At 39.0% G+C, this 13,121-nt stretch overlaps 2 protein-coding genes across 2 annotated transcripts in view; one reads left to right on the forward strand and one right to left on the reverse strand.

Moving 5' to 3' along the window:
• The window catches only part of LOC138833014 (ankyrin repeat and death domain-containing protein 1B-like), a 56,539-nt gene extending 54,359 nt beyond the window's left edge, over positions 1–2,180 (forward strand). Inside the window, exon 15 of the mRNA XM_070031367.1 lies at positions 1,143–2,180. Coding sequence (XP_069887468.1) covers positions 1,143–1,204 — 62 coding nt within the window. The 3' untranslated portion in view covers positions 1,205–2,180. The remainder of the gene's footprint in view (positions 1–1,142) is intronic.
• Positions 2,181–3,299: 1,119 nt separating this feature from the next.
• The window catches only part of LOC138833013 (centrosomal protein POC5-like), a 41,090-nt gene continuing 31,268 nt past the window's right edge, over positions 3,300–13,121 (reverse strand). The window contains exons 11-12 of the mRNA XM_070031366.1: positions 4,488–4,664; positions 3,300–3,642 (exon numbers count right to left, since the gene is read on the reverse strand). Coding sequence (XP_069887467.1) covers positions 3,502–3,642; positions 4,488–4,664 — 318 coding nt within the window. The 3' untranslated portion in view covers positions 3,300–3,501. The remainder of the gene's footprint in view (positions 3,643–4,487; positions 4,665–13,121) is intronic.

The following is a 13,121-nucleotide window of genomic DNA, read 5'->3' on the forward strand; positions in this document are numbered from 1 at the left end:
GTATGTGTATTTGTGGGTGTGGATAGTGGGGGTGGGAGACAAATGCTAAACTCTCTTCTATGGTGGGCTATAGGTTACAGCACTGTCTCTACACCTACACTTGAGAAGTGTTTTACCCCTGTTGGGGTGAAAATGTGTGAAAATGTTACATCTATATACTTTGCCAGCTGAGGTTATTATAAAAATCATTCAGGAATTGGGGACATGGATCAGGTGGTAGAGTGATAGGCCTTGAGTTCAATTTTTGGCAACATACACACGCGCGTGCAGACACACACACACACACACACACACACACTACTCTGCACAATCTAAGGAAAATGACAACTTATCAATAAGGGCTGGTGGAATGGCTCAGGTGTGAGGCCCTGAGTTCAGTCCCCAGTACCTCAAAACAATTTTTTTTTTTTTTTTTTTTTTTTTTTTTTTGTCATAGGGCTTGAACTCTGGGCCTGGCCATTGTCACTCAGCTCTTCAGCTCTAGGCTAGCACTCTACCACTTGAGTGGTGATTTACTGGAGATAAGAGTCTCACGACTTTCCTGCCAGGCTGGCTTTGAATCGCAATCTTCAGATCTCAGCCTCCTGAGTAGCTAGGATTACAGGCGTGAGCCACTGGTGCCCGGCTTCAAAACAAAAAGTTATTAATAAATTAGGTGGGATTATGCTTTCATAGAATGACCACCATTGAAGCAAAGTATGGGACATTATTTCATAGAAGCAGTTTTGCCTGGATTTGAGGCATAAATGAATAAATCTGGCCACTGGTCCAGTGTTGTTTCAGGTACACGTAGCTCATGGATGACACCTACCTACCCCAGGGTATTATCCTCTAAGCACTGGGCTTCCTTCATCATTAAATTTGTTCTTTCCTGTGGAACAGTCTCTGTAGGAACTCTCAGGGAAGACCATGGAGTGGTGGTTTGTGCTCTGGAGCAGGACTGAATCATTTCGGTATGGCCTTCCACAGGTTTTGGTTCCTCACCATGTCAGGGTTCTTATCTATTAACTTAGGGCAGGCAATGAACCCATCTACATCGAAGGGCTGTCATGGAATTAAATGAGTGATGTTATCTAACACATAGTACTTTCTTAGAAATATTAGCTACTCATCATACTTACTATCATATTTTTTTTTTCCAGAAAAGATTCGCCAATTCAAAAGCACATCTGACTCCAGCTCCAAGAAATGTGTAGTTTCTTAAATGCCTAAAGGAACTTCTTTAAATACACTTAGCATCCAGTTCTTTTAAATTCAGTCCTGTTTGTGCCATGAGTTTCATTCAGCAGTGTTGATTTTCCCTCCAATGATGAAGATAGTACTGACAGGTTCCTAGAGCTGATGACAAAGAAGCTGGACTTTTTTATATTTCCCAACCACTGAAAAGTCATATTTTCTTTTTGGTTTTTGTTCAAGGCAAGTTGCATGTGATGCTCATTTCTGTCAATGGGGCAGCCCATGAACAAGATAATCTAGGAGGGCTTTGTCCATGTTTAGAAACAAAGCAGCATGCATGGTGACATGGAAGAGATAAATGTGGTTTTGAAATTGGGGTTCCCACTTGGGACCTATGAGGCCTGGGAATCAATATTATTTCAGTTCTCAGATTGAATTTCCATCTGTATAAATGGGGGAAATGTCTCTTCTAAGAGGTCAGAGTGAGGATGAAGAAAGAACTTCTGTCATGGCTGGGCCCATGGCCTGGAAATCAATTTTTAATTCTCTTTGGTAACAGAAATTCTGTTTGAAAATAGTCACTGGTAACTTTGAATCACAGAGAAGTATGAAGTATTACCTAGAAAATTCTAGAAATACACCAATGTATTTTTAATCTCTTGGTAGATTAATTACAGGTGACTTTAATTTTCTTGCTACTTTTTGGTATGACCTAAGTGTTTTCATTAGGAGTATGCATTATTGCGATCTGAAAAGGTTACAAAATGAATGTGAAATCAATATTAATTCTCATCAGTTTATGTCTCCCTATTTGCTATAATTTAAGTGGCCTCGCCTGGTTTGCTTTGCTCATGTATAACACCTTTGTTAGGTTTAATTCCACACAACTTATGTGGTTAGAGCCTTATATAAGCTTTGTGCTAGCTGCATTCCAGGCTGCTGGTCTTTGAGAGAGGAATCCACCAGCAGTCCTCCAGCTATCCAATAAAGACTGGTAATTTGGACTTTTAAGTGGTGGCTTCTCTGTTTCTCACAACTGAAGGTCCTATCAGACTGCTAAGAACGGACTTATTTTGCTGTGCCTGTAAACACAGATGCAAACAGGCAGGGTGATAGATGCTCTTACTAGACAGATGACACTGAAACTGGTCCAAGACTATGGCCTGAGAGCAATCAGCCAGCCACAGACAGGTGGAAAAGCCTGAAGTTCTTTTGTTCCTAAGCTGCCCAGATGACTTCTTTGTATTGAGCAGCCACTGAAGTTTCTGTCCAAGCCCAGCAGGTCTATACTACACAGGCTAGTTTCTGTTCAGAGAGGACAGTGTGGCTCAGTGCTGCAGTTTCAAACAAGGGAGGAAGAACATTAGAGGCATGTCACTCTAACAGGAGATTCCCTACTGATGCTTTATAGCTTCATTTTGGTGTTAATGGTGAAACCTTCCCCTTTTTTACCATTCATGTCTTTATTTTTTTCACTTCAAAGTAAAAATATCTTTGTTTTCCTCTATTCCTACTTCCCTCCTCCCTCTTTTCTTCCCCTGCCCCCACTTCCTTTCATATTATTTCACTCTCCCCTAGGGCCTTACTATATAACCATCCTGGCCTCAAACTCATGATCCTCCTACTTCAGCCTTCCAGGTACTGGAATTATAGGCATGCAACACCATGCCTGGCTTAAAAATACCTTAGTTTAATTTTTATTAGTTTTATAATGTTTTTTTTTTTTTTGTTTGTTTGTTTGTTTTTGTCGGTCGTGGGACTTGAACTCTGGGCCTGGGCGCTGTCCCTCAGCTCTTCAGCTCAAGGCGAGCACTCTACCACTTGAGCTACAGCGCCACTTCCGGTTTTCTGGTGGTTTATTGGAGATAGGAGTTTCACGGTCTCTCCTGCCCGGGCTGGCTTTGAACCGCGATCCTCAGATCTCAGCCTCCTGAGTAGCTAGGATTACAGGCGTGAGCCACCAGCGCCCGGCTCTAGTTTTATAATGTTTTTAGTGACGCTCCCTGTCAAAATTTTGTGTAAATTATGGGTCAGTAACACTGGAAATAATTGTTTTAGAAAACATTGCATAGAAAACAGGATTTATAAACTCCAGGGATATAACTAGTGACAGGCTGAATATATTTACAAATGAAGTTTATGTTTTAATTTAAAGAAGCATTACTTAATTGTTTAAATAAAAATAACATTAAAATACTTTCTACATATAGTTACAAAGGATGGTACAGCTTGCAAAGAGGTAAGTTTGAAAAGATGAACATGATGTATCCACGATCTTCTAACAAGGCTGGAACGGTTAGAGGGACGTGTGTGAAAAGGTTCACTTTAGTCAACCACTTTTATGGACTGAACATTTGCCAGACACTGGGTGTGGGCTGACCTGCTTCCAAGAGATCTAGATGCTGTGACACTTTCAGGATGGATGGTCCGTGGATATTTTGCAGCAGCTGCTTGAGAAATAGTTTGCTGAAAAGAGAAAAGTTGCTTTAATAATCCCTTAAGATTCTATGTATCAAGTATCTTATCTCCACATTAAGCATCCAGTAGATAGAAGTAATGGATGGGGTGAAATAGCCAGGTGAACAAATGATGAAGCCCTTTTCCAGCATGAATCCATAATGTAGTGGCCTGTGTTCAACACCCACATAGAATACAGAGCAATGATCAGAGTGACGGAGGTGCTCCTCCAGGACTCACCCATCCCTCTCCTCGTTCCATCCAGTGTTCCCTGCACTGGCTGACCATTAAAATGCGGTGTCTAATTCTGGAAGACACTAGGAAGCACTGAGATTCAAACCAGAGTAGCAGAGGCCTCATATTTTTGCCTATTTCTGCTTCAAATTCTATATATATTTCTATTATGCACATTTATTGCAACTGAATTTCTTTTAATACTAGAAATATGCAGACAATTGTATTGATAAAAGGGGAAGGAGGTAAAAAAACCAACACCAAAAAACCCAGGAGCAAAGTTAAAAGTAGAAGAAGTTTTCTTCTAATCAATTCTGCTACACAAGCAGCTGGTTCATGGGTACAGTTTTTGTTCTATATCGTATGTTTTACCATTTTTGCCACCAGCACACTGGATTCTTTTTTTATGCTATTTGATAGAAGAAGAAATGTTTCGGAAACCAATTTCTTAACAGACAGAAAAAAGACATGGTAAATGGAGTATATGGAGACAGAAAGTGAAGACAAAACAGGTGTCAGACATTACAAATTTTTATATTTCCCAAACTCCTTTGAAGGCTTTCTCAGTATACAAACTTTCAGGAAAAAGACCATGGACTCATGGTTCAATGCAGACTCACCACTGTGACTGGATGATGTTTTTCCACAACAACGGAGCTCATGGGAGGAGAAACTCCCATTATAGCCAAACTGCTATTAATTCTATTCTTTGAAGCAAAATCACATCTCCCTGTGATCCGGGCTGTAATTGTTTTTGAAGCTTTCTGTTGTGCTGAAGTTACCATTCTTGGCACATACTACAAAACAAACAAAACAATATATCCAGTTGGTAGAAAACCTATGTGAAATCTCTATTGCTTTCAAAGAAAATATACAGCACAGGCCACCAGTGCCTCAACGCCAGTAATCCTAGCTATTCAGGAGGCTGAGATCTGAGGATGACGATTGGAAGCCAGTTTGGGTAGGTAAGTCTGTGAGACTCTTATTTCCAATTAACCACCAAAAAACTGGAAGCAGAGCTGTAGCTCAAGTGCTAGAACAGTAGCTTTGAGCAAAAACTCAGGGCAGTGTTTAGACCCTGAATTCAAGCTCCAGGACTGTGCGTGTCCCATGCACACATACATACAGTTTGATGACAGAAAACGAAAACCCAATCTCCAAATACTCCAAAATTCCCCTGTAAACATATGCCAACTATTTTAGAAGATTTGAGAAACTTTTGCATTGATGATGATTCACAGGAAGTTGCAAATACTATAGAGAAGCCCTGTGTACTGCCCCCATTTTCCTGAGTGATTAACCCTTTGAAGAATTTCAACAATGAAACTAAAAAGCTGGCACTCATGTAATGCCTGTGGATAGACTTATGTCATTTTGTCACATGTAGATTTTCGTTGTTATTGTTGGTCATGGGGCTTGAATTCTGGGTCTGGGTGCTGTCCCTGGGCTCTTCAGCTCAAGGCGAGCACTATACAAACTTGAGCCACAGCAGCAGTTCCGGTTTTCTGGTGGTTAATTGGAGATAGGAGTCTCACAGACTTTCCTGCCCACTGGCTTTGAACTGTGATCCTCAGATCTCAGCCTCCTGATAGCTAGAATTATAGTCGTGAGCCACTGGTGCCCGGCATATGTAGATTTTTGTAACTAGCCATGCAAATCAAGAATATTGTTCCATCACCACACAGATGTTCCTCACATCTCTATTTCTAGTCTCCTTGGCTCACCTTCCTTCACAACCACAGTTTTATGAGCAAGTTGATCCAGAAGCAAAATTAATATTACCAATGACATATATAGTTTTGTGTTCTGCCTTTTCCCTGTTTATTAGAAAACTATGATCTTGAGCCAAAGTAAAAAAAAAAAACAAACCTCAGCTGGAAACTGATGGCTCATATCTGTAATCCTAGCTACTCAGGAGGTTGAGCTGAGGATCACAGTTCAAAGCCAGCCTTGGCAGGAAAGTTCATGAGACTCTTACTTCCAATTAACTATCAAAAAAAAAAAAAAGCCAGAAGTGAAGTGGCGGCTCAAGTGGGTAGAGTATGGTAGCTTTGATCAAAAAAGCCCAGGGACAGTATTTAGGCCCTGAGTCAAGCCCCACAATGAGCACATAAATTAATAAATAAAAATGAAAAAGAAAATAAAATATAAATAAAAAAACCCAAACCAACCCAAAACAAACAGGGGTGAGTGCTTGTCTAATATGAACTAGGATGTTGATTCCCTGCTCTGAAAAACAAAAACTTTTTTTTTTTGGGTCCAGTCGTGGGGCCTGAACTCTGGGTCTGGGCGCTGTCCCTCAGCAATTCAGCTCAAGGCTAGCACTCTACCGCTTGAGCCACAGCGCCACTTCCGGTTTTATTTTCTTTTTGCTTATGTGGTGCTGAGGAATCGAACCCAGGGCCTCAGGCATGCAAGGTAAGCACTCTACCACTGAGCCACCTTCCAGCCCCATGAAAAACAAAAACTTTTAATACCTTCTGATGAATATCTACCTTATCTAATAATTGCAAATACTTATCCAATAATGTAAACATTCTCCCTACTTTATTTCGTTTCAGCTTTATTTTCAATGCACATGAATTTTAAAAATTACTGTTGCTGGGAAGGTGGCTCAGTGGTAGAGCGCTTGCCTTGCATGCATGAGGCCCTAGGTTCGATTCCTCAGCACCACATAAGCAAAAAGCAAAAAGCCGGAAGTGGCACTATGGCTCAAGTGGTAGAGCCCTAGCCTTGAGCTGAAGAGCTGAGGGACAGCGCCCAGGCCCAGAGTTCAGGCCCCACGACCGGACCCCCAAAAAAAAAAAAAAATTACTGTCATTAACCTTGTCAACAATGCTTTCTTTCTTTCTTTCTTTCTTTGCCAGTCCTGGAGCTTGAACTCAGGGCCTGGGCTTTGTTCCTGAGCCTGTCTGTGTTCGAGGCTAGTGCTCTACCACTTCAGCCACAGTGCCACTCATGGCTTTTTCTGTTTATGTAGTCCTGAGGAATCGAACCCAGGGCTTCATGCATGCTAGGCAAGCATTCTACCACTAAGTCACATTCCCAGCCCCAATCAATGTTTTCTTATTTCCATAATTGAGCCAAAACAGCTTGTATTGGACAGCTGAGATAATTAGATTCTTCTAATGTACGTATTTTTGGTTTAACTTATTTAAACACCTGAAATTTCAGTGCACAGAATTAATCCAAATATATTTCTTCTCTCAACCATTTTTCCAAGAGCATTTACTAAACATCGAGTTAGCCAGTGTAGTTCTCTACACATCTGTATCCAGCTATAAATGGTGAAAATGGTCTACTGAAATAATAAGGTGAGTGAGCTCCAGAGGAGACAGGTCTGGGAACGTAAATGGCAGAATAGTGATTGTTTTGAATATGCAGTATATGCTACTCAAGAAAATTATAGAATTTTAAGTCTGATCAACATAGTAACATATTAACCTTGAGGAAACAGCAATTACTTGCAATTCTCCGGAGTTGGAAAGAATCCATTACATTTCACAGAAAACTAAGCAAAGACAAAACTAAAGTAATTTATGCTAGGAACAAAAAAATTATACTAAAAATGAAGTGTGATCATAGTATACATTCTTGGCTTAGCTTTGTTTACACAGCCATCACCAATGCAGATTTAATCTAAAGTTGGAATATCTACATCTAAATATTTAAATACCAGGAGTATGGGGTGAGAAGGAATAAGGCAATGCCAGGAAGTCAAATCCTTCTATCCAGTCAGCAGATAATGTCAGAAATTCATAAATGTAGAGATAATTCACAAGCATGTTATTTAGGAGAAAATAGTTAAGTAGAAGAAATAGTCAAGAGAGTTTACAGAGAGGAATTTAGAGAAGTGTTTTTGACTAGAATTCCTATGGAAGCTATTTGGCTTTTAATACAATGAACTTTTATGGATCTTATGAATTTGAGATGTTTTGCATGCTTCTAAACTTTAGAGACACATTTTTATTCTAGTGCTCTCTCTCTCTCTCTCTGTTTCTCTGTCTGTCTCTGTCTGTCTGTCTCTCTTTTTGTGTGCTGCTCCTGGGGCTTGAACTCAGGGCCTGGATGTGGTCCCTGAGCTTCTTTTGCTTGAGACAAGCACTCTACCACTTGAGCCACAGCGCCACTTCTGACTTTTCTGGTAGTGAACTAGAGATAAGAGTCTCACAGGTTTTCTTGACTGGGTTGGCTTTGAATTGTGATCCTCAGATCTCAGCCTCTTGAGTAGCTAAGATTACAGGCGTGAGACACTGATACCAGGTTTCTAGTGTTTTAAATGACAAAAATAAGGTACATAAATCCATAGCCTCTTGTGTGCTAAGCATGCATTCTACCACCGAGCTACATTCTCTTGACTTTTAATATAGATTTCTTTTTTAAGGTGAAAATTTACTGGGAAAGAAATATTGCAAAGAAAGAGAGTATGTGCCATAAGCATGCACTTCAGTCCTAGTGAAGATTATCAAATGCTCTTCTAAAATAAAATTAATGGTTAAGAAAATCCTTTGCAGGCAAGGGGTGGGTTCCTTGGCAAGGCATTGTATTGTTCAGGATGTGTGAGTCCTTGCCTTTCTGTTTTTGTCTTTTTTTTTTTTTTTGTTGGTCATGGGGCCTGAACTCTGGGCCTGGGTGCTGTCCCTCAGCTTTTCAGCTCAAGGCTAGAGCTCTACCACTTGAGCCATAGCACCATTTTTGGCTTTTTCTGCTTATGTGGTGCTGAGGAGTCAAACCCAGGGCCTCATGCATGCAAGGCAAGCATTCTTCCACTGAGCCTAGGTGGGTTTGATCCTCTCACTGGGAAAGAAAAATAAACTGCTAAGCATTTAAAACAGTATAATGGAGTCTGCTACTTTACTCTTGCCTCACCACATTTGAAGGTTCAAACACTTCATTTGCTTGTAGCTTTTCTCATCGTGAGGCTGAGAAAAACCAGAGAAGTCTAGACTGAAAAACACTAGTGAGATAAACACAAAGGCAAGCTGTACTCAGTGAAGCTGAGAGTTGCTTTAGAAGGCCTTCTGCAAGATGGAAAGAGACGAGTTAAACAGTTGTCACAGAGCTGCTCATTTTTAAATGATTTATCACTTGTTAAGTAATGAAACTAACATTGTATAAAGGTGATGAAAAAGAACTGTTCTAAAAACAGACAGGATATTTTAAAAAGAATATTTAAAGGTTTTGAGAGAATTATAGGGTAAGTTATTTGAAAATATTGCTGTTAAATTAAGTGGAGGAAAAAACCTAGAAGGACCCTATAATCAGCAGTTTTGTTACTTCATGTTGTATTTTACAGAAACTGACTTTGGAAACTTAGAAAATATATAACAATGTAGATTAGATTAGAAAGATAGCTTAATTATAATCAGTATTGTATAGATTACCTTGCAAACTCATATTTAAGATGAAATAATAAGGCCTGCAAATGTCATTAAAAAAGAAAATCATTCTCTACATTAGCAGACTCAAGTAAATGACCACTTTTGGGCCCTGATCATGGTAGTGAACATTGAATCTATCAGCTTAGCTGGCTTTAAAAAAAAGTTGAAAGAGAAAATTTTGGCACTTAAAGTCCTGTCAACATAAAAATCCTGAAAGGAATAAGAAAAAATGGAAATGATATTTTAAAACCCAACATTTATATCATAATATTTGACAGGGAGACATTCAGATTAGTGGGTAGGAGGAGTCCAGGCCTCTTAAGTCAGATTGTCAAAGTCTGAATTCCAGCTCTTAAAAGAGGTATTGTGTCTACACAGTGTTAATCTCTAAGCCTCAACTTCCTCATTTATAAAATGGGAAATGTAGCACCAACTACCTACCTAATGATACCTTATCCCTTTCATTCTGATGAAGAGGAAAGCTAGAACAGAAATCTTACTAGTTTTAAAGTCTACCTGAGAATGTTTTCCTTCAACTATTCTGACTGGAGTTAGAAAGATAATAGTACCACCTATTGTTCAAGCTAATGAGATGCAGTATGAACTGTCTAACATGTATTTGGAACACTGTTTTCCACTATGACATTCTGACACTTCCTTTAACACACTGAGGAAGTGTGCAGAGGAGAAAAACAGTTTTACAAATGAAGATGTTATTTCATAGAATATTAACCCTCTTTGCTTTCGTTTCCTATCTCTTTTATGCTATGGAAATCCCAAGAAAGTCTGGAAAAAGTTGAATGTTCACTTAGGAGGAAAACTTGGTGATTAAAATGAAGAACAAGACAACCAGGGTTTGATTGATTTGGTTTACATTAAGTTAACCAAATAATGAACTTGTTCCTATTGTTTTTATGGTTCTTTAAAAAATAAAAACACATATTTAAAGTGAACCTGAGTGTTTAAATCATATAAGGAAGGAAAAAAAAAACCTAGCATACGACTTAGAGAAAGATTTACTTGGGATTCTCTCTGGTCACAAAGATTGCTCTTTTCAAAGAGTAGATGATATAGGGGGTCTATGTGTATTCCTGCACGCACCCATGTGTATATTATATTCATGAATATGTGCATGGCTGTTATGTGTTGGGGGACAAATAGGAAGGGATGTCTTCACAGTACTGTTTCTCATGTTTCAAAGACTTCAAAATTATCTTAGGTAGTCAAACTGTTTCAAAAAAATAAAATTGGCAAGCAAACTTACACATTTCCCCCTTGTATATTTGTTTATCAATAACTGCAGACTTGTTGGTATAGTCATATTTTTACAAGGGAGTTTTAGCTCTGTGTGTGTCATCTGCACATATGAATGAAAAATGAGAAATTTACATAAACTCTTACATGTTTGTTTAAATGAGATCATCCATATCGGATCATATTTTAAAATCATGGAAAAGAAACAAAGCTGAAGCTATATCAGGGTTGATATATCTCCACATATTCAAATTTCCTTCTCTTTTTTTTTTGGTAGTACTTGAACTCAGGACCTTATGCTGGCTAGGCAGGTAGTCTACCACTGAGCCATACCTCCAGCCCTTTTGTACACTAGTTATTTTTGAGATAGAATCCTGCTTCTTGCTTAGGAGTGTGCATGGATTAAAATGAACCTATTTTACATATTCTGTCTTTGGTGGGGTAATAAGCCCAGCCTCTTTCTGCTGAGATAGAGTCTTACAGACTTCTTCCTGGCCTGGAACCATAATCCTTCTAATCTCACTCTCCCATATTGCTTAGGGTCACAGGTGTATATCACCATGTCCAGTGATGGGCTGAGAGGTTTCTGCAAACTTTCTGCCTAGGTTGGCTCAGGTAGCTAGGAGATAGCATAAGCCACAAGTACCAGGCTTTCACATTTATCTAACAGTCAAATGATGGATCTATCTCTATCTATACATCTAGCCATTCATCTATCTCACTTCAGTCAATAGCAAGCATGGTTAGTAGTAGACCTAAATGTATTTTTCTTCAAAATTGGTAGTTTTCTAAAAGCAGAATTGAGTAAGGTGGAAGACTGATGATAACTAAAGATAAACAATTATCTGGTTGACGCAGGCCTCTCCCCTCACAACAGCTGTCCAAAGCAATGGTACCATGTGATGGCCTGCCAGGGCAGGGGTAAGACCCAAAGGCTTTCCTCCTGTTTTCTTTTCTATTATATCAGTGGTTGGAAGTTGGAGAAGGAATTATCTCAAGAATTTATAAGGGATTGCATACCTTTGTGCCAAATTCACATGAAAAGAAGGCGGCCAACTGTTGTCTTACTTATACATCTTGACACTGTATTTCAAATTGTTCACTATCTTTTTAAAAACTATATTTTATGATTTAATGACTTTTTTTAAAAAAATGTGGTACTGAGGAATCGAACCCAGGGCCTTATCGGGTTAGGCAAGCACTCTACCACTAAGCCACATTCCCAGCCCTCGCTTTACATCTTTTCTTTTTTTTTTTTAAAGATCTGACATAATTCATTTACAGTGAAGTATTTTAAGCCAAAAAAAAAAAATAGTCTCCTTTTCAAAAAAGGAGGTTTAAATATTGTTTGCATTCTTCTGGTTCCTTTTTTAAATGCCCCTGGCTATTCCAGAGGTGTTATTTTTGTCTCTCTCCTTTCTTTTTTGGTCCGTCACTTTTTCTTGGATCTTAACACCCATGTAAGTTATGCTTCCAACCATACATGGTTTGAAAGCTTGCCCAGAGATATGACCATTGTTGAACTCACAAAAGTATAAATGAGTGTTTCAATGCCACAACCCTTCCTATTGCCTGTGGAGTCTCTGCTGAAAAGAATCAAGATTTGAGCTCTAGAATAAGACAAATGCGAGCATGTTGTTTGCCAGGACACTGTGGGGTTATATTGATGTGTAACAAGTTGATTCAGAACACTGGAATTTCATTCTATTCTGTTCTGATTGATTTTTTTTCTTTTGTAAAGGCAATTAACTAGTCCCAGAAGGATCCTTCAGTTATATAAAATTTTGTTTCATGGATGTCATGGCTCCATTCCTATTTTTGTCTTGTTCTTCCAATTTGGTATATACAACTTTTTTCAGAATTCTTATATTTGGAACGTAGTGTCTTGGTTTCACTGTTTTTTCTTTTTTGTTTGTTATTGTTTGTCTTTTTTTAACTAAAGCTATATAAAGCTTGTGGATTAAACAGAATAAATTTCTAAATTAAAAAAAAAAAAGCTCCACAGAGGTGAGGGAGTCTGACAAGCTTAGTTAACCCTATGTCTATTCCTTTCCTTCCTGAGAAAATTTTTTGAATAAGTTTAACAAGAGGAGGAGGAGGGTCAGACCGTAATAATTTCACTTCTACCACATTATCCTAAATAGACTCTATTCTCATTCAGTACTGTCCTCTAGGTACTTCTCTAATAAAAGCTCAGTAGCTCCAAAAAAATTGTTCCTTTTTTTTTTTTTTGGGTCTGAACTGAGCTACATCCCTGTCAATTGCATTTTTTTTTGGGGGGGGGTATGGTTGTGGGGCCTGAACTCTGGGCCTGGATGCTGTCCCTCAGCTCTTCAGCTCAAAGCTAGCGCTCTACCACTTGAGCCACAGCACCACTTCCGGCTTTTTTCTTTTTGTTTATGTGGTGCTGAGGAATCGAACCCAGGGCCTCATGCATGCAAGGCAAGCGCTCTACCACTGAGCCACCTTCCCAGCCCTGTTACTTTCTTTATTTCAAATACAATTAAATATTAAAACCTAGGCTAAGCTGGGCATCATGGCTACTTAGGAGGCTGAGATGTAGAGATCTAGGTTTGAAGCCAGCCTGGGCAGAAAAGTTCATGAGGTATGGTTCATGTA

This window comes from Dipodomys merriami, unplaced genomic scaffold (genome assembly GCF_024711535.1).
Source record: "Dipodomys merriami isolate MVZ:Mamm:240054 unplaced genomic scaffold, mDipMer1.0.p SCAF_20, whole genome shotgun sequence".
In the NCBI taxonomy this organism is placed as follows: domain Eukaryota; kingdom Metazoa; phylum Chordata; class Mammalia; order Rodentia; family Heteromyidae; genus Dipodomys; species Dipodomys merriami.